The following is a 20,801-nucleotide window of genomic DNA, read 5'->3' on the forward strand; positions in this document are numbered from 1 at the left end:
CCTCCTGTATTGTTCTTTTCTCTGGATTAACAATAGTGTTCCTGGGTCAATTTGACCTGGGACATATTCAATTAACAAAAAGTGTCAGAACCCCCAAAAATCCAAAAATTTTAACTCCATTACAAGCCATTTAAATCAAGATTTGGTCCATTTGTGTTCTCCAATTCTCACAGGTCATGGTTCAATGAGGATAACTCACTCGTTTTTCATTAAAATTTATGTTTAGACTTTTCTAGTGTTCATTGGAAAGCCCTAAATATAAATACAATAGTTTTACATGACAAAGAGTTTTGTTTATTTCATTGCAAATTTCATTTTCTTCTTCTTCTTCTTCTTATGAAGTGATGTTGATAAATTAACACGATTCCTCTTCTGTCACATGCTGCCAAGCTTTTTATGCTGCATTTAGCTGGTTTGGAAGGCATATATTACCTAAAATAGACTTTAAAAAGGGTCAATTTGACCCGCAACATAACAGGAGGGTTAAAACGCTCAAACGTTCTGAGGAAAGTGAGTGCGAATAGAAGACAAGGAAAACTGACTAGGTGGATTAATTTTCATGCAAAATGAGCACAAACACTGAGCTAAAGCCGCACAGAACACCAACAATCCTGTAGAGGCAGAGTCCAGGAGACTCCAGAGGTTAGAGAAGGACTCAGGAAAGGTTGTGAAACATTTCCATTATGAAAGAACTGAGTTTGTATTCAACCTCGAATGTGAACTCGCTGCATTTTAACTCTTAGATTTGGGTATCAACTCGTATGTCATTTGCAAGCCAAATATTCGTAAGCAGACTCATGATCTTGTGAAAAGCAATGACGTTAGCAGCACAAAGTGAGCTTAGCCATCCCTTTTAGAAGCTACTTCTATAGTTGTGCATCATGTTTTTATGCTGTTTAGTAAAACAATTAATTACATTTTTAATTGGTTTAGATAAAGGGAGTATTTTGTTCATCATATCCTGTATCTGGTCACACTTGTCCACCAAACTGAGAAGTAGTGACACAAGGTTTTGATGTACGCTAGGAGAAAGTAGTCATAAAAGAAGGCTACACCGGTTCATTGTGTTACTTTATTCAGATGAAGATACAGCATCCCAAGAGTGAAGAGATTTCAAAATAAAAATAAAAGCACAGTCTTTGTGATACAGGACAATCAACAATCAAGGTTTATTCAAGAGAACAAATGAGAGGGGAGGAGGGAGGAGAAGAGAACGGCGGGAGCAGTTCAGAGAAAGACAAAAGTTTCTTTTATCAACACAGACGATACATTTATTCAACCCGCCCTTAACCACCCGCGCTCCCACCCCATAATAAAACATTATGCAGCCTTACGTACACAAGCTCCACGTCCCCCAGCCCACTTTCTTTGAAAGCATGCACTTGTTCACCATCGTGTAGAGATCAGAAAGCAGAAATCCTTGGGTGGCCCTTCACGTTCGCTGACATTCTGCTTTAAATCTCGTGTACAGGCGTGGCATGGATTTCAAAGAAAACTGGGCGAGTAGGACACGAGAGCCGTGGTTTTGTTTACCCCACAGTCCAGACAGCTGTAGTCGAGTTAGTTTTACCATCACACATTAACGTCCGAGGAATAAAGCAGACTTAGAGAAAAGAACGGGACAGATGAGAGCCAATTACCCCGGCGTACTAAAAGAAAACACCACTGCTTATCAAAATCATTGGCACACGGAGTAAGAGCAATGCTGAGAAATGATTGCAGAAAATCACAAATGACGACTACTTCCCACCCTAGCACGTCAACGAAAACCACTGAGGATCTGTAGGAGGAGTAATTATGGGCAACACTTTACGACTGAGCTGGTCCCCGTTACAGTGGGCCGAGGTAATTAATCTGTTTCACCAATTCAATCTGAGTTGCTGCAGAGAACAAACAGTGCAGAGGGGTGGGGTAGTCTGCTAGATGGAGTGAAGGGACACCATTTGAGATTGATTAGAACATGCAATCACTGAAAGGGTTCATCGGATTACATGCAGTAATGGACATCCCATTATTTCTTTGTTGGAGGGGAGTACAAAACATTGCTGTGAAGCGGTTAGCACACAACAGGTTTGATCTGGTGGAATAAACTCAACCTGCTCAGTCCTTCCAATCACTCCTCTGCAGTGCTACAGGCAGGAGAGGAGTGCTGTCAGAGGGAGGAAGCGCAGCGGAATAAACAGCTTGTTGAGCCGTCTGCTGCTAGTAGTTAGCGTCTAGCATTGGGGGGAAAGTGTAGCAGCATGGCCGTAGGTGCTAGGTAGCAGGCGTAGACGTGTGGTATGCTGCAAACACTGATCAAGGATGTCGAAGGGAGGAATGTGAAAGGGGGGGTCTGGTTAGCGATGCCTAGCTAGTACGGTAGCACATTAGTCAGCATGCACACCACTTAATGCAGTTTCATCACACTTTGCTTTAGTTGAAGAAGCACCCATTTACAGCAAAGAGGAAGGTTAACATAGAAGCCTGCGCTATGCCTGGACATGTCTACCAATGGACAGTAAACAAAAGGAAGAAAGAAAAAGATAAAAAGCATTGTTAACAGCTTCTCTCTATACAATAACCAGTTATTCCTGAACATCAATAAATATCTTGTAAAAGTGTTTCTGTTGTTGCTTCGGATGGTGGTCTGGTTTAGAGATGTGGGGTTGGTTTTATGCTAGGGCCAGAACTGGAAGAGAAAAGGAGAAGAGGTTTACTAATTCATCTTTTTAAAGCGTGTTAAATCACGTCATTCTAAGTTTGTAAGAAGTGATAGAAGAAGCACTCACCACTGATCGCCTCCTGGGCAAAGTACTTGACATCCATGTCTGTGTCTGTGGCCAGTTTCTCCAGCACTGGCTTCACTTCTGTTTGAAGGGCACTTTGGGACGAAGACAAGAGGGAGGCAAATTATCAGCACACTTCTTATATCAGTGGAAAGAAAACATCGGAAAGTGGAACTGTAGCCACATACTTGCTGTCGAGGATGGGGCCGATCTTCTGAAGGGATTTCGCCACGTTGAAGCGTACGTTGGCCACCTGGTCGTTGGACATTTTAAGGACCACAGGAAGCATCTGCTTGGTGGTGATATCCTGACCGCATGCCTCAGACAAAGCCTGAGATACAGAACACAGGTGATCACAAAGAGGGATGACAGTTGACATGTAAGCCTCGACTAAAAACACGAGGTTTGGTAGTTTTACAGCTCGTGTGAGATGCTGACAGTGACTCACATTGATGCAGAATAGAGTGGTCATCCTGTGGAGGTAATTGGGGTCGTTGGCCATGCCCAGCACTTTAGGGACGATGGTGTTCTGAGCCCACTCAGCTCCAAACTTCTCCACCAGCTTCATCAGATTACAGGTGGCTGCCTCACGGATGGCGTACACTGGAAAATAACAGTGCCGATGATAAGCATGGATGGCGAGCAAGCTCAACATTAGTTTCATCCGGGTCTCCATGGTGGAGAGGAGTTCGCAAATCCCAGGAACCCTCTGTTGGCAGCACTGATGTTGTACAATGCCCCTCCTGCCCCCTGGACCAGATTCTAATATGGTTAATACTCGGGGTGTAATGATTCATCCACTACATCGATGTATCGATTTATATTCCTATGATCGGACTACATCGATCTGTGCTCAGCAAGCTGGCCTTCCGGACGACATATATCGATCTAACATCGTTTCAAAGAGTAATAAATCAATTTTATCGATACGATGAAATATCACATTGGACTTTATATGGACGTGTTTTTTTTTGCACTTTTAATTCTAAAGACGTTAAACGTTACTCAATACAGGCTGCCTGTCTGTGACGTCATCACCACGCACCAGCAGACAACAAAACATAGCATGGCGGACGGCAGAGGAGAAGCTGGCGAGTGCGAAATGATCAAGCCAGCATTGCGGTCCAGTATGTTGGTTTCACTTACTGTACTTTTATTGAAAATGTATTCCATATTGAAAATTAGAGCAGAAAAGGTTAACCTCCTGTTAATTCAACCTGAAGTGTTGGTCCACTTTATTCAAATAAAATGTGAATGCACTTGCCATTAATTGTTGTTTACTTGTTTGTTTATATCCATAATTGATTTATACCTAATTCCTTTAAAGACACAACAGGAATGTAGGACTGTCCAGTATGAAGGTATTTATTTCACGGTCACACTGGTTCAACTTTTGGCTAAAAAGTTACTGAATCGATTCAGATCGGATCGTTCTTAATGAACCAATATTGTCCTTTAATCGTATCTGGAAACAAGGAATCATGACACAAATGGAATTGTTACACCCCTAGTTAATAAGGATCTGTCATTTTACCACCCATGCTGCTCATCACATTATTATGGTATGATCTGTTAACAAGAAATTGACAGCATTTCTTTCCTGACCAAGATGATGTTCCTCATCTTGTGATTTCTAGTTTTGGTTTGTTTTTTGCCTCAAGACTGAGTATTGGGGGAATTTTCGATACGTGCATCAATAGTCTAAACATCACAAGCATAGCAGCTTGTAAAGCCCCTGAACAATTCTATTAATATACGATGGACTTCACCTAATTAACCGGGAACAGATGGAAACGGCAAGGACAGTTTGAATGTTTGACTAAATTCATATGATGTAAACTTCTGATGAAGTCTTATTCTAAGGCGGCATAACGTTTACCCAGAAATGTCTGAATATCAGTTTGATCAAACTGCAGAGATCATGGAGAATGTCAGAGGAGGAGAAAAAAGAGATCTCTTTATGTTAGAGTCAGTGAGGGAAAGATTCTGGGCTGATTTCTGTAGTCCTGTCTGTCTTTGAAGGGCTTACGTAAGGGTGGCACAGCCCTTACCCCAGCCACAGCCAAACACACACACACACACACACACACACACTCATATGTACGGAAACTCACACCAGCCGCATTCCAATGATGTAACCCAGCTGGCCCTTTGTCCTCAATAGAGAGCGTGTGTCTGTCTAATGAGAAAACTGAATGTGAAGAGAACTCTATACACTGAGGGAGAAATGTATACAAAAGACAATGTGTAGGTAATAAAGCAGAACAGTGTGTGTTGTGTGGCTCTCTGAATCCAAAGCTCTGACAGCATTAGAATATAAGTGGATGTCTGATGTACTGCTGGATGTAGAGAAGAAACCTAAGGCAAACACACTCAGATAAACTCCCCCAGAGTGACCCAACTGAAAGTTAAACCCTATTATGTGAGGTTTCTTTACGATGGGCCGTCCACAATGATACAACAGAGAAGCATCCCACTGTGAAACTTACTCTGATGTCTTTCACGTTACTTTTCACTGAGGTGTATTGTACGTGGAGTCAGAGAGAAAGAGGCCTCTGAACAACCCCCCATTAGCATGATGGCAGAGAGCTGCAAATTGTCACATCTCAGCCCTACTTAAGCCCCAAATTTACTCTCTCCCACCCTCCATGCTCATCAGGCCTTTCCCTTCAACCACAATTCTGGTAATGACACAGAATCAGAGTGCTGAGAGAGGTCCTGTCTGCAGAATGGTCAGGGTATGTTAGTGAGAGCATGAGATGTGGAAAACTTAAGACAGAGAGTATGTGACAATGAGCCTTGACAGCTAATGCAGCCTGACTGGTGTTATTTATTTTCATTACTGTCATATTCTGAGTGCAGAGTTGTTCCGTTTTAACAACTAGGAAGTTAGTAGCCTCAGAACATCCCTTCTTTTCTCTCCACATCAAACTTTAACCCATGAGACTTCTTACCGTGGTCGATGAGCCAGGCCATGCAGAGGGTGTTGAGTTTCTCATCGAAAAATTCGACTCCCTGGGAAACACAGACACGGGGTAATTGGAGAGCTTTCCTGAATGTCTACGTTCACATTAGCCCTCAACAGTCTGTTTGTATGCACTTCTCTGATTTTCCTTGGTACTACGCATGGTACTAATTAGAGAGACCTTTGAAACATATTTTATATGGGTTCCAGTATTCATGGACTCAATGACTCACCAGCTGTCCTGCCAACAGGGGCATGTACTCAATGATGGCGAGGCGGACCCTCCACTTTGCGTCCTCTGCCAGCTCCACGATGGCCGGCAGTAGAGACTGGGAGAGCTGACGGATGCCAATCACCTCGTTCACACAGTCCAGGTTGGAGATGATGTTGAGACGCACCTCGGGACACTGTGACAGAACAATGATCAGGTTTGTGGTCTTCGACTTCACCCCAGCAGAGTATTCTGAAGGTAATGATAACTTTATCTGACTTAAATACCAAAAAAACCTTAACTTTATCAACTTCATACTCAACAACAGCACTGTTTTTCTTTTACAATTTCACAAAGTGAGATTTATATCTGTTTCAGCCTAGCCCTAACCCTTTTATCACACTTCATACAAAAGTAGATTTCAAATAAAGTGTCAAGAATCAGATTTAAAATCCTTAAATGGAGATCTGCTGTGCAAGCTAACAAAACTCCTCTTCCTCCTGTTCCAAAAACTACAAGCCCTGCACAATAGTTTGACAGTCAGTCATGCTTGTTTACTGAGTGGGAGCAGAGTAGCAGCCGAATAAGACACAGTGACAGTGTGAAATAAATCAGCTCCTAAATGAATGGCATGTCTGTAGAACGTTCTCCATCTTGCTCCCTTGAACGCGGCCCTCAGATGGATGCACCTTGAATTATTGAAATTTGTACGTCAAAGCTGTCACTTTGGACTGTAATCTAATTAGACACTCTTGGTCTTGTGTTTGTGCTGTGAGGAAATGGGGCCATCTTTAAATAGGAGGAAGGAAAGCAGTGGAAGAACTGACAGCCTCGAACCACCCAGAACATTAAGATATCTGTGTGTCCAATCTTCCAAACTGTGATCTATTCGCACTAACTCGTGTTGTGGAGATGTATTCAACAGACAATGTTACTGAGTGACTGTTGTTCTAACTCTACCTGTCACATTGTTTATATAAAGGAACACTAGTTAGCTCAAATGTAACCCATTTTAAGTAAACAGACTCATAAACATGAGTTTATGTTTATAAAGTTAGAGCTCCTGGAACAGTTTGTTTCTGGAGCTGACAGATACAAACGTATAGATATGCGAAGGGGACTGAAAATGATTGCCTACTTCTGTACACACAATCAAAATGCATCAGGCATTAACGCATCAGGCTGCACAGTGACCAGCATTTATTACTCCTCCCTCCAGACACAGCAATCCAACCTAATTGTAAGGTGCCAGTCTTAGTAAGTCATCCTCTGACCCAGCCAGGTGGCAGACAGGTACGTCTACAGGCTGTGGATAATTGGCTTTACTCCGTCTCGTGTTTGCAGATCAGGACCAAAGAAGTTGGTCAGTCTACACCTCACAGGAAGCTCCTGTCCACAACGTAACTACCACCTGAGGCTTACTAAAGCCAGTTGTGTGGCAGCCTGGATGAAAAATTAGAGCACACAATTACAAAGTCTGCATTTCCTTTACCTCGTCCTTGAGCTGAGCCAGGAAGAGCGGCAGTAAGTGCTCTATTGTGTTGTCCTTGCCCAGGATGGTTGACAGGCCCATGATGACTGAGGCCAGAGCTGACTTCACATGCTGGTTGGTGTCTGAAACCAGTTCCTGTTTGGGGACGGGACACAGAGGAGACAGAGAGATCAACACAAACAAATAGTTCAGAGAGAAAAGCTGGAAATAAACATCAATGTTGCTGCTGTGGGTCATATTTACAACACAGTGCACAGAGGGACACTATAATTGACTTCTTTATAAGTACACAGCGAAGGGGACTTAATTGTAGTGCAGGCAACAAACCAACAGTCATTGTGGTTATTGACTGCGAGGGGAAAATATGATGTAAATAGAAACATCAATACGATGAAAAACAGAAATAAAGGTGTCTGAAATGATCAGCTAACTTGTCATGTTCACTGGTTCTATCAAACAAACAATCCTACAAAAATGACACCAAGTGATGGATGATGTGAGCACTTTGGGATTGAGATACTTTGGTGGCATCATTTTTAACGATACTGCATTCTACACATTTTTGGCCACTTGCTTAAAAGACTAAAAAGATCACCTCCACTGTATGCTGTGAAGGTCTCATGAAACATGTGTGCGGTGTTATTGCCATGTCAAGTTTTTACAGCTTTGCATCAGTTTGTTGCTCCCTGCATATCTTTATCCCACTGTTGATATGTTGACAGGATAAGCACAATCATAATGTGTGACACCGATCGTATCTTTTTCAAACAATAGTGAAAAATGAATATTAAAGCAGCTCTAGTTGTACAGCTGGTGCCTTGAGTGAATTACAAAACATACAGACTTTGAAATAATTTAGGATTTTTAAATCAGAACTACAGCTGAACTGAGCATAAAGAATACAATAGTGCCACCTGCTGTTCAAAAACAGACCAACTCTGACACACAGACGCCTTACTTCTTATGTTTTATAATAAAACACACGGCAACAGCATTTCGGGTTACATTAAAGGGATGCTTCTTACATTAATGTCTGCTGTATCTTAATTTAGATCATTTATCTATTCTATGGAGTCCATGAGAATGCTGTGTATTGAATATATTTGAATGTTTTATTGTCTCAATAACTTCAAGGAAAATAATCATACAAATCGAGGGGAGTACGTTTTCATACAAACTATGTATAGGTCTGCCCTTTTGTAAAAATGTGTTAGCCTATGGATTTTTAATAACAACTTTTGTCTGTAATATTTGCAGTCTGGTTTAGCTTAACAACTGACTCCACAAAGAAGCTGATGAAGTTAAAGCATACATGTTTTTTTAATTAACTTTGGAATATTTTCCCTCCTGTTAACAAACCAGCAATTAAAGAATTTTTCATCAGAACTATGTGTTTGTTTGTTTTTTTAAAGTAAACTTAAGACTTACCTTTTTAATCTAGCCTTTAATGTGGAGTAATTTATTTTTAGCCCTGGGCTGCATTATTATTTTAATCATTATCATTTACATCATTGCTTTAACATTTATTTATTTAATTATTTCTAATATTCTTCTGATCTTGTTAACGTTCTGTTTTCATGTATGAAAGGTGCTGTATAAGTGTGTGTTGAGTGTTGAGTGTGTGAAGATATGCCTTCTGTTCATAAGAGCAGCTTCCTGGTTTAGCTTTAACCTCTAATATTTAAGAACACCATTTGTTGTTGCCACTTGAAAATACATTATAAAATGATATGTATCATCTTTTACATTTGTGATCGTTTCATTTAGTGCTCTCTGGGTTTGTTTACTTAGGTAGCTTGATCATTGGGACGCAACACCTTAATTGAGATATCATTAAAATAGTTGGTATATAAAATATTTTAATATCAAAAAGAACAGAGATCAACATTTAAAAAATATTTGTTAATCAAGCAAGCTCTCATAAATAATGAAAGATTTTTTGCTACTTCAACAACAACGAAAAGCTATAGGGAAGTGTATAAAAACACAACACCTCAATTCCTAATCTGTGCTCAATAACTCGTAGCGAATATCCAAAGATATTTTTGTTTGACTGATAAGTGAAGCAGCAGAGAAAATACAACATATCAGACAAAGGTCTATTTCTTACCTTGACACAGGGCAGGATATGAGTCATAATAATTTGCTCACGACTGTCCTCTGGGAGATTCTCACAGAATTCTAACAAAAAGGAAACAGAGTATATCTTCAATAAAATATGGAGCAGGCTTGGAAAAAGACTGATACGAGATCGCTCTTCCGGTGGCATTTATTAATTTATGTGTATTCAAATACTGACCTTTGACTTTGTTGGCTGCAGCAGCACGGACTTCAGCTTCACAGTCCTTTAGAAGGTTCTGGAAGGCCGGGACCAGATCGTTCTTGGTGATCTCTGGTCCCACTGCTTTCTGGAGCTGTAGTCACAAACAAATCAACATGTCTCTGAATGAAAACATGCATGATGGGATAATATCCGCACAAACAGTTATGATGGGTTTCCACAGGGAGTTGTTAGGGATACACACAGAATGAAATCAGAACCCTGCAAAGAACAGGACAATGTGAGCTATAGCAGCTTCATATTTCAGGTGACCCTGCCCTTTTCAGTTATTACATTAGATAGGGAATAAAGCTACTTTCCATATAACATTTGCTGACAGTCATGGACAACATACTCAGTGTAAATTATATACAATATAAACAACAGAGAGGTGGTCAGTGGATATACTCCATGACCTGCTTCAGTGGAAGGGGAAGAGAGGGATTTAAGACCCTGGTGCTGCCCAAGAAACAGGCTTTGAGCGATATTGAGGTAATTATCATGTATAAAAAAAACGTGCTGTGCCAGCAGTATATGAACCTGTCAGTTAAGTATAAGATTTAACCACATGTTAAACAATTAAGTGGGATAACACATGCGAGGCCACAGAGTTAGTAGTGTAGCCCTTTAGTTAAATTTCAATTTGTAACCACGCTGGAATCAGATCCACCAATGCACAAGTTCAGGTATCCCTGCTGGTATCCAGCAAGGCAAAAGCTATCAGGGCCTCTGTATTTGAAACGTGTGGATATTAGAGCGGGTGTTTTGTTCTTGACTAAGATAAAAAATAAATAATTCTTCTTGACAAGAATGTGATTTTATCAGAATTTCAAAATGTAACCTACCAACAGCTTCATATTCAAAAGTGTGGAGGACTGGCAAAATAATATAATTTGAACAGTTGAATACTCTGTTTGAGCTGAACAAGCTGTAAACATCACATTTCTCAGGAGTCATTCAGCTGTCAATGCCTCCTTAATCCATTTTCAAACACAAGCCTAACTAAAGAGTGCACACATGTGCTTAGCAGGACTCGAAATGTACTTATTAAATTGGTGGCACTGTGTCCCCAACTTCAAAAAGTTAGGAGCATTTAGGAGGACCCACCAATAATGAAGTGACAACACAACTAGAATAAAAAACACCACCACCAAAAGAGCTTCACACATCCTGGGACCAGGATCTAAAATTGGTATCCTGGCTCTCTGTCCCTCTTCCATTTATCTCATCACTGAGGCTGAGGAATCATACGCCTCAAAAAGAAGACTTAACACTGTCGTGGGTTATAATTAGTGTCCCGAAATTAAAATGTCATACGCAAGTCTGCTCTTATGCGTGCATTTCTTCTGTTACTTTGTCTGTAATGTTCTCTCTGCCTGTCTCTCTCTGTGGCACCGTCGAGAGTTATACAGTACATGTTACTAATAATAAACACTGATTACCCTCACATATAGGTCACCACGTTATTAGAAAACTCCAGCCACAGACTATATGAGGCTCAGACATGAACACTGTCACCTGGACATTAAGTGCAGTGCCAGGAAGTGATTGAGGGTTAATAATGTCATGCTGACATTTGATTGGTTATGTAAGCGTTGGACTGAATGGCACAACGGTGTCCTACTAAGAGTTACATGTCGCTCTCGACTGAATCAACACTGCCTATCCTGGACAATTAACTCAGTTTTTTTGTTTTGTTTTGTTCGTCTCGGGCAGCTGTCACTTGTTTGTTAATAATAATAATAATAATAATAATAATAATAATAATAATAACTGGTATTTATATAGCGCCTTTCAAGAAACCCAAGGTCGCTTCACAGGGTCAGGTAGGGGGTCTGGGGGGTAGGTGGGGATAACACTGTCTAATGGGGAAAGGCCTCGAGGACAAAGTGTTTTTTAACTGTTTTCTTAAAAGTGTCCAGGGTTGGGGCGCTGCTGATGTTGGGATGGAGAGAGTTCCACAGAGTGGGGGCTGCCATACTGAAGGCTCTGTCTCCAAAAGTCTGCAGCTTTGTCCAGGGGATGGAGAGGAGACCCAGGTCCGAAGACCGTAGGTTCCGGGATGCAGTGTGTTGGTGGAGGAGGTCCGCCAGGTATTGGGGGCAAGGGCATGCAGGGATTTGTAGGTGAGGAGGAGGAGTTTATAGGTGATGCGGTACTTAAAAGGGAGCCAGTGGAGGTGAATGAGAGTGGGGGTGATGTGCTGCCAGGGCTTGGTGTGCGTGAGAATCCTGGCAGCTGACTTCTGCACGTATTGGAGCCTGTCCAGGGCAATGCTGGGTACCCCGAACAGGACTCCATTGCAGTAATCCAGCCGGGAGGTAATGAAAGCATGGATGAGGGTCTGGGCAAACGTTATTGCCAAATGTATGCATTTAACCGGTCTTACTGCAAGAGAAGAAGTTGTCTGCTTACCTCAGAGAACTTGTCGGCCACCATGTAGCGAACCCTCCAGGATTTGTCTTCTGCAGCCTGGCGCAGAGTTGGCATCACCAGTGTCTCCAGGTCCTCCTGAGGCAGCAAAGTGGCAATGCTGACACATGCCTCCACGGCAAGCAGCCGCACTGAGTCCTGATAGGAAAAAAATGGTCTTAAGGCAAAAGAAAACTCTAAAGGACATAGGGACACTGAATGCAATGTCAATGTTGGATGGGAAGGTAAAATGCAAGTGCTCATACCTGCTCATCAGATGCCAGAGCAGTGAAGAGGGAAATAATGTCACTTTTGACATAATCCAGCTCCAAGACTTTAGCAAACTCTCCCAGTTTAGATGCTGCAGCACGACGCACCATGGGTGTATCATCTGAGCACAAGGTGCGGAAATGCCTGGAGACAGGGATAGACTTCTCATTAGACAAAACAAAAAAAAAAGTGTGCCTACATTAAATGATGTGCCACTTTTATCGCACAAAGCAAAAGAGAATTAAGAGCACTGTTAGAAATCCATGTGTTAAAAAGCCACTTACTGACGAATCTCTGCCTTGACAGTGCTGGAGACACGAGGATAACACACACTAAAGAGACCACAGGCAGATGTGCGAGAGGTGAACCAGTCACCGCTGGCCAGCCGCTTGACCAAAGGCTCAAAGTGGACCTCCAAGTCAACTGGAGAGTGCTCCTGAGAGATCTTCCGCAGGGACTCCACAGCTTTGTCTCTGACAACTGTCTCCTCTACTGTCGCAAGACTCTCCAGAGGAGGCTGTGTTAAAGAAGGAACATGATTACACAGGGTTATTGTCCATCATCTGTGCTCACACACAAAACAGTACAGTATATTCTAGGGATGTACACAATTAACCAATTATCGATTAATTGATTGTCAAGAAATTACTCGAAACACACATTTTTGTTTTCACTTTTCTGTCATGTGGAACAAACATCATGTGGTCTCATATTTCGTTCAACTATCAGGGAGGTGTTTTAAGTTTAAAGCATGTTTCGATGTGAATCAGCTGTTAAAGGTGTTGCGCACAGCTGGTGGCTGTGCATCAGGTCTCCGCTTTTTAAAGAGGTTCAATGCGAAACTGCTGCCAACAACGACATAGACACGAAGGTTCACAACTTTAAACAGGACATTTCCCCACCTTCCACCTTTGGATACAAAGCCAACAGAGTGATGGGAATTGCAAGTACGCTATGTTTGCAGACCAGCAACATCAGAGCCGGCTGAGCTTTTCTGCTGCTAGGCTGATTATGACCCGGTTGCGCTCCCGGCTGACAGCTGACTGAATACACATGCTTATTTTTCTCAATAAGAACGAGTAGACAGAAAACTGAACACTGTGAGTCTGAAGTACTTTGCTGTTAGTATTATGAGCCTTCACTTTATAAGACTATGCCCGAGGAGAATATTTTTATGAGCCTGATTGTTGATAATCAGCATTAAACATAGCCGTATTCAATACCGTCAGTTATATGCCTTTTGTTGCTGTAGAAAATATAATTTAGGGGGGAAAACGTATTTGGCATTGTTTTTCACATTAGAATAACAATGTTTTTTTTATTGATTTATCAATAATTGATTGTTAACAATTCCAAAAATCGTTCACAGAAAATACTTAAAATGTACATCCCTAGCATATTCCTTTTGGGGTCATTTCAAATGTATGTAAGGGTAGACATTAAGAAATACAGTGATAGTTAAGCAGTTCCTGCCGTTTTAAAATGGTTTTTTTTATAACAACTTAAGTTTTCTGTCTGTTTAAACATGAGTGAGAAACTGTTCCCCAATGAGCTAATGTTTAAGAACTTTCATGTCACTTACCAAGAGACAGTGGACGTACTCTGGCCCTCCAACCAGCATAGTGAAATTGCCAAGCTGCTCAGCCAAGGCCAACAGCACCTCATCTTCATCGTAGATGGTGTCTAAAGGATGACAGGACGCCTTGTTAAAATACATGAATGCACACGGTGTATATTTATCAAACTCATCACACCCAGACCTCCTTTGGTCGCACCTCCTTCCAGTTTCCGCTGCAAATGACTGGAATCACCTGCAACAATCCCTAAAGCTGACCTCTCTCATTCCACTCGCCACTTTCAAAAACTTAATACAGCCCAGAACTCAACATTACTGCACTTGCTTTTAAATTGCTTTTAAGTTGTTCACTGTCATATTTTTGTATTGTATTGTTCTGTCTCTAGGTTTCTATGTATGTCCTCTCTGCTTTTTGTTTTGTCTTTTATTTATTGTCATGCCACCTGTGTTGCCTTCTCGCCCAGGTCGTTATTGCAAATGAGAATTAGTTCTCAATTAACTCACCTGGTTAAATAAAGGTTAAATATTCAGATCTGACAATGTACCACAATGGGGAGCAGGGAGCACAGACAGGGACAGGAAAAGACTTAACAGGAGAGCCAGTTCTGTCCTGGGCTGTCCTCTGGACTCCATAGAGGAGGTGGGTGAGAGGAGGATGTTAACCAAGCTGACATCCATCATGGACAATCCCTCTCACCCCCTGCATGAGACTGTGGGGTCCCCGAGCAGCTCCTTCAGCAGCAGATTGAGACTCCCACCCTGCAGGACGGAGCGCTACCGCAGGTCCTTCATCCCATCTGCAGTCAGACTGTTTAACACCAGCACTGCTGTGTCCCGTTAATCAGCTGTTCTCATCTTTCATTCCACTACATGGAAGTTACTATGTGACTTGGCACATTCACAAATAACTACTGTATCCATCTGAATCTCACTGTTCTTCATACTGTGTATGTTTGTTTTTAAATAACCTGGTGCAATTTTATCGTGCAATAACTTACCTTATCTATTTATCAGATAGAAGTGTACATAGCGTGTATACATCTGTAATAGTTGCCATATTTAATTTAATTTAATTCTATTTTATTCTTTTTTATTTTACCTTTGTCATTGCTATTCTTATTGTTATTATTTAACTATGTAAGTACATTGTTGTATTCCCCTGTCCCGTGTTGTAAGCTGCTGTAACAAAATAATTTCCCCCAATGGGGGACCAATAAAGTATATCTTATCTTATTGAGACTAACAAGTTATTATACCAGCTTTGATTCATTTGTCAAACAGCAAGGTGAGCATGCTTGTGTTCACAAAATCATTACGTGACAAACTGCTGTGTCTAACATCAGGTGATCAAATGAAGGAGTTACACTAATGTTTTTATTACCTGTGAGGAAAGGTAGAAGTTCAGTGCGGGTCCTCTCGACACCGAGGGCCAGGGCGATTGTGGACAGCTTTTTGATGCTGTTCAGTCGTAACTGCACACACAATTATACAACGTCAGAGAAATACACAATAATATTTATCAATGACTTGTGCTAAGCATCGATACACCAAGTTAACACAGATTACAATTACGAGGGGAGTGTTTCAAGTACTGCTTCGTTCAGGGTCTCCTAAATGATTGTTGTCATATCGTTAGCCAGCGTTAACATTGAGCTCAACCAAAAGGCTGCGGGAAACTCTAGTTGATATGTTAATGGTAAATTCAATGTACAAGGAACAGGTTAGAAACAAATTACGTCAAATGCGGCCTTGGACGCCCCGCTGTTGTCATTGCTAACCGTAACGTTAGACGCTAGCTAGCATTTTGTGATGTTAGCACTAGCGGCTAAAACCAATGACCTGATTGATTTCTCCGAACCGATTCAATTAACTGTCCGAACATCCAATTGATAGAAGTTCCAATCGAGCAAAATTAGCATTTCTATAACCTTACTAATGTTGCATGCCGCCAAATTAGCTAGCTAAAGGAAAAGCAGGGTGCGCCCGGCAGGAAAACTGCAGATAGGCCTCGACTGGGAACGTTAGCTAGCATATATGCTCGTAAGCTAGCTAGCTGAGAAAATACCTTGAATAGCCTCATTTCACATAAACAAGTGCATTGCGAATAAAGTCAAGGTAAATGTGGATACCTGGACGTCCTCATTGCGCAGTTCGTCAATGAGAACGGCGATAGGGTAGAGAGAGTCGTCTCCATCAGCTCCTGCCATTTTGGATACTGTCTCAGGGACCGAATGGCGCTGTTGTGATGCACTACGGGGTTTCTGGCAGAGAAGAGCGGCTGCAGGGTTCTTCCTCCTCCACTGCGGCGCTGCAGCATTCAAGAGACCACTGACTACCAGCTGACTACACTGACAAGGAGCAGTTTAATGGAAAAGACAAACTATCAAAATGTCAACAAATAAGTTGAAATACATCAAAGGAAAACAAAATTAAACAAGCAAAAGAAAGTGTCAACTTTGTAAGAATATCTAAACTGGGATTTGGGTCGCTGACAAATAAGCCTCAAAAACTTTTTTTAAAAGCATTTCCAGAATGGTCGCAATGCATATTTTTGTGTCTTGAATAATGTTTTCTAACATGTTCTTTTTTTTAACCTTTTTCTTAACTTGAACACCCAAAAAAATGTCAGGTGGCGCAACCAGATATTTGTCAAAATACATGTACTTACCTATCATTTATTCTAACTGAAAGTTTTAGGAAGTATCCCTTAGAGTGGTTACAGTGCTTTACACATTTGTACTTTGTGAGTCTATTTTTTATTTACAATATATTAGGATTTTTGAATTCTATTGGCCAGGTTTAAAATATAATTTTTACAGTTTTAGGTTGGTTGTACCACCTGACATGGAAAGTGTTACCGTCCACCTATAAGTTAATAAAAGCTATTCTATTATTATTTAAGAGACATCTACAAACCTTTTACCTCAGCCATAACAATTAGTCGGGTCCTCTGAATTATTTAATATGTTGAAGTCTATGGTTGAAGTCCATTATAACTACTTACTTTCAAAATAAAAGCTCCATGAGTACGGTGGTGCCACCATGACATTTGAGAATATGCAAATTGCTGGAAAAAAGTTTTTAAATAACCTTAGGTGCCTTTAAACTATTGATATTTATGAAATTAAACTTGTTTTAGGCTTATTTGTCAATGACCCATTACCATTCATGGATGTGCCACTGACACAGCACGTCAGCGCAATTAACCACACAAGTGAACACATCAGTATAGTATATGTGTATTTGAACTAAATGTTTGTGAGCATTACGGAAAGTGGCAGAAGTGTTGCATTTTAAAGAAACGCTTTTATTTTGGAAAACGTTGAACCGGATATTCCACTCTACTTCCGGTTATGATCCACTCAGCGCTGGGCAAGATGGCGTCCCAGCAGCAGCCCGGTGTGCCGATGGCACAATCAGGATTACAACAAGCCGCTTCATTACAACAACAACAGCAGCAACTCAGCCAACAGCAGGATTTCGACCCTGTTCATAGATTTAAGATGCTAATTCCTCAACTGAAGGAGAGTCTGCAGGTAAATAAACCAGTACATGCCCAAACCATCTCGATCAGATGATTCACAGACATGCTGTAGTTCTTCATTGTTATTGAATACAGAATATGCTTCAAATTGTAAATGGTAATGTTTTGGTGTGTTTTGTTCATTTTTTCAGAATTTAATGAAGATTGCATCCCTGAATTTGGCCCATAACACGTCAATTGACAACGGCATGTAAGTTGCTTCAAGGTGCAGCTTCAATAACCCTAAATAGAAGGGTACCTCTGTCATTTAAGTGTCTGGATTTCTTGTTTCCTTTTCCCTTTTATTCTTTTTGTCTCTGTTTTTACCCCCCTCTGGTTTAGCAAAAGTAGCGACACATCTGTGCAGCGCTTTGATAAAAGTCTGGAGGAGTTTTATGCCCTGTGTGATCAACTGGAGCTGTGTTTGGTAAGTGTTGACACAGCACACACACATACCACTGAATTTGTGTTTTGAGCCACAGGTGAAAAAAGTTGTCCAGTCTTGTTTTTATCAGCTCAGAAATATATCCAAAGTCAAGTCCTTAATGCAGGGGTGTCCAAACTTTTTTCAAAGAGGGCCACATTTGATGTTGTCAGAATACCTGAGGGTCATTGGCTTCTACTGAGACTTCGTAATCATAAAAGTTATATATGAAATATCTATTTGATAATAATTATTTTAGATTTTTTCTCAATAAAACAGTAGTCCTCAGTTCTCCACAAGCCATGTAAACATTAGCAAACTGTATCTTCTTCTGGAGATAAATGTTTTTCATTAGGATCTGGCAATGTGGGAAAAATATTGTCTCATTTTTCTATGGCAGGATCATGATCTGGATTTCATCACACTTCTATTTCATGTTGTTTTTAAGACTTTTCTGACCAGCAGACAACATTTTAAGAGCTAAATAATTATTGTCCTGCATTCTGAGCTATTTTTATTCACTAAATTTAGCATTTTCTGCACAATTTCACAATTTTGATCTTGTCTTGTGTCCTCTTTTGTGCCTTCTGAACTTTTAGTGTTCATCAAGAACATTTTCACATCATGATAAAAACATTACTTTGAAAACCTGTCAACTTTCACATGTTTGTGTTTCCTCCTAATTATATTCTTGCAGAATGTCCAGAGCTTTGGCTTTAGCCTGGTAGTCCATATGAAGCTTTTTGAGACGTTTCTGGATTGAATTTAGTTTTGTTTGTGTGCTTGAAAGAAATGTAAATGTACTGATGATTCAGAATGTGATTAATATCTGTGCTATAAATAACACATTTTAAGATGGAAGCTTGGGGCCATAAATAAATGGACCTTGGGCCAGGATTGGCCCCCGGGCCGTACCCCTGCCTTAATGTCAGCAAAAGATCTTCAGAAACTTATTCATGCCTGCATATCCTCCCTACAAGCCTAGTCGCAGTCTGAGATCCTCTGGCAGTGCTCTGTTAGCTGTTCCAAGGGCCCGACTGAAAACCAAAGGGGACAGGGCGTTTTCAGTCAGAGCTTCTACTCTCTGGAACAGCCTGTCAGAGGAGATCAGACTTGCAAAGTCAGTCCCTTGTTTTATGTCATTACTCAAGACACACTTTTACAGGAAAGCTTTTATTGTGGGATTTTATTTAATTGTAGGTCTGATTTTAAGGGTCTGTTTTATAAGTTTGTAGGGTTTTTAAGCTTTTATTTCATTTCATTTTTAATCACTTCATTTTGCTGTGCACTTCTGGTTTTTATTGCCCACTGTAAAGCACTTTGTTACTTGTATTGAAAAGTGCTACATAAATAAAGTATTATTATTAATTGTTATGGATCTAGACCTATGTGTCATTTTGGCTTTACTGGTCATCAAAGCCATTTTTTTTAAGAAAGTTCCCTACTAGACTTGCGTGTCTTTAACTGCTTAAACATACAGTTTCCTTGTACTTGTTATCCAAACAAGGACAATGCTGTGCACAACATTCAAAAGATGGAATGAGTGAGTCACTGTCCTCTAGTTACTTGACTTTATCTTCAACAATAACAAATCATCTTTAGAATGAAATCAATGGAATGAAGCTTTGCTAGGACACAAATTACTGATAAAAGTGGCAAAGTAAACACTGCTTCAGACAAGATTAGAAAATGTGATCAGTAGTTGTTGGTTACAAATCTGCATTACATACTGTACTGGAAACATTATTAACAAACACCTTGTTTCTCTGTGCAGCGACTGGCGTATGAGTGCCTCTCCCAGAGCATTGACAGCGCCAAACATTCACCCAACCTGGTACCAACAGCCACCAAGCCAGACACAGTGCAGACTGAGTCCATGTCTTATGCCCAGTACCTCGGCATGATCAAGTCTCAGATATCCTGCGCCAAAGATATCCACAATGCTTTGCTGGAGTGTTCCAAGAAGATTGCAGGAAAGGGACAGCCTCAGGGAATCATATAGACTGGGATCTGACTCCATAACTTTTCTGCTTTTCTGATGAAAATTTTCATTTTTGGGGCTTTCCCATAATATTCAAATAGCGCTTTTGGTTGTGATGCTGTTCCATTTCTCATGATCCTGCGCATTTTGATTTAGATGTATTTTATTTGTTATTTTAATTTCTGTTTCATGCTAACACTTTGTATATATTCCTAAGAAAAGGTCATGTCCTGAACTGACCAGCAGGTGGTAGCAGAGTTGCACCCACCAGTTTAATATTCACAAGCCTTTTGTAGCCTTCTTGTATTTAATATTAAAACTTGTATACCAATACAGTTTTTTTCTCATTATTTAAGATCCACAAAGTCCATTGATAACAACTTTGACTGAGGAGGATGTGATGTTGGAGCATGATTAATAAGAGTGAAAAACTATCAGTTGTTGCTGAAGGTACTGAGGTGACAATATAAATGTATTATATCTCCCTCTGAACTTTTAGTCTGACATAAATAAAATATACACAAATATCAAAGGGAGCCAAATAAAGTGTCTTCTAATAAAGATTCAGGGGCAGCCATACAGGAAACTAAGAACACTTGGGTCCTTGTGCTCTGAATTCCTTGACTGACTGAGAACTCATCTTAGAATATACACTCAGGTCTGTGCCAAACTATTGGTCTGAGGTTCTTAGATACTCCTCTATCTGTATGTGGAAGCTTAGAGATAAATTAAGGCTGATATGCGAGCATGTGGGGTTGCAGCTGTGAAACTTCTCAGTCCAATCTGAGTTACTGACAAGTGCTCCGATCCAAAAATATCACCCCTCGTCACTACCAAACAGACACGAGAGGTTCATCAC

At 40.7% G+C, this 20,801-nt stretch overlaps 2 protein-coding genes across 3 annotated transcripts; one reads left to right on the forward strand and one right to left on the reverse strand.

The window, feature by feature from the left end:
* Positions 1-1,054: 1,054 nt before the first annotated feature.
* Positions 1,055-16,357, reverse strand: LOC117825717 (serine/threonine-protein phosphatase 2A 65 kDa regulatory subunit A beta isoform). Its single transcript, XM_034701644.1, has 15 exons — positions 16,144-16,357; positions 15,396-15,486; positions 14,021-14,121; positions 12,723-12,955; positions 12,435-12,582; positions 12,172-12,327; positions 9,736-9,850; positions 9,547-9,617; positions 7,437-7,571; positions 5,967-6,140; positions 5,723-5,783; positions 3,217-3,371; positions 2,957-3,099; positions 2,772-2,863; positions 1,055-2,671 (listed from the first exon to the last, which is right to left on the reverse strand). The coding sequence occupies exons 1-15, from the start codon at positions 16,219-16,221 to the stop codon at positions 2,655-2,657; spliced, it is 1,770 nt and encodes a 589-aa protein (XP_034557535.1). The 5' UTR covers positions 16,222-16,357; the 3' UTR covers positions 1,055-2,654.
* A 986-nt stretch (positions 16,358-17,343) lies between these two features.
* Positions 17,344-20,277, forward strand: med29 (mediator complex subunit 29). 2 transcript variants are annotated; one of them, XM_034701645.1, is made up of 4 exons: positions 17,344-17,550; positions 17,690-17,748; positions 17,874-17,964; positions 19,736-20,277. In XM_034701645.1, the coding sequence occupies exons 1-4, from the start codon at positions 17,368-17,370 to the stop codon at positions 19,961-19,963; spliced, it is 561 nt and encodes a 186-aa protein (XP_034557536.1). In that variant the 5' UTR covers positions 17,344-17,367; the 3' UTR covers positions 19,964-20,277. The 2 variants fall into 2 exon arrangements, with proteins under 2 accessions (XP_034557536.1, XP_034557537.1); XM_034701646.1 differs by having other exon boundaries at positions 17,345-17,550; positions 17,880-17,964.
* Positions 20,278-20,801: the final 524 nt, after the last annotated feature.

Source organism: Notolabrus celidotus, chromosome 14 (genome assembly GCF_009762535.1).
Source record: "Notolabrus celidotus isolate fNotCel1 chromosome 14, fNotCel1.pri, whole genome shotgun sequence".
Classification (NCBI taxonomy): Eukaryota; Metazoa; Chordata; class Actinopteri; order Labriformes; family Labridae; genus Notolabrus; species Notolabrus celidotus.

Bases quoted from the DNA above. Each gene is read 5' to 3' on its own strand.
- LOC117825717 (XM_034701644.1), bottom strand. From the start codon at position 16,221: ATGGCAGGAGCTGATGGAGACGACTCTCTCTACCCTATCGCCGTTCTC. The intron at 14,122-15,395 runs GTAATAAAAACA...GTCATCCTTTAG, and splicing joins ACTTCTACCTTTCCTCACAG to ACACCATCTACGATGAAGAT. The intron at 9,851-12,171 runs GTAAGCAGACAA...TTGTGACTACAG, and splicing joins TGGCCGACAAGTTCTCTGAG to CTCCAGAAAGCAGTGGGACC.
- med29 (XM_034701645.1), top strand. From the start codon at position 17,368: ATGATCCACTCAGCGCTGGGCAAGATGGCGTCCCAGCAGCAGCCCGGT. The intron at 17,749-17,873 runs GTAAGTTGCTTC...TACCCCCCTCTG, and splicing joins ACGTCAATTGACAACGGCAT to GTTTAGCAAAAGTAGCGACA. The intron at 17,965-19,735 runs GTAAGTGTTGAC...TTCTCTGTGCAG, and splicing joins ATCAACTGGAGCTGTGTTTG to CGACTGGCGTATGAGTGCCT.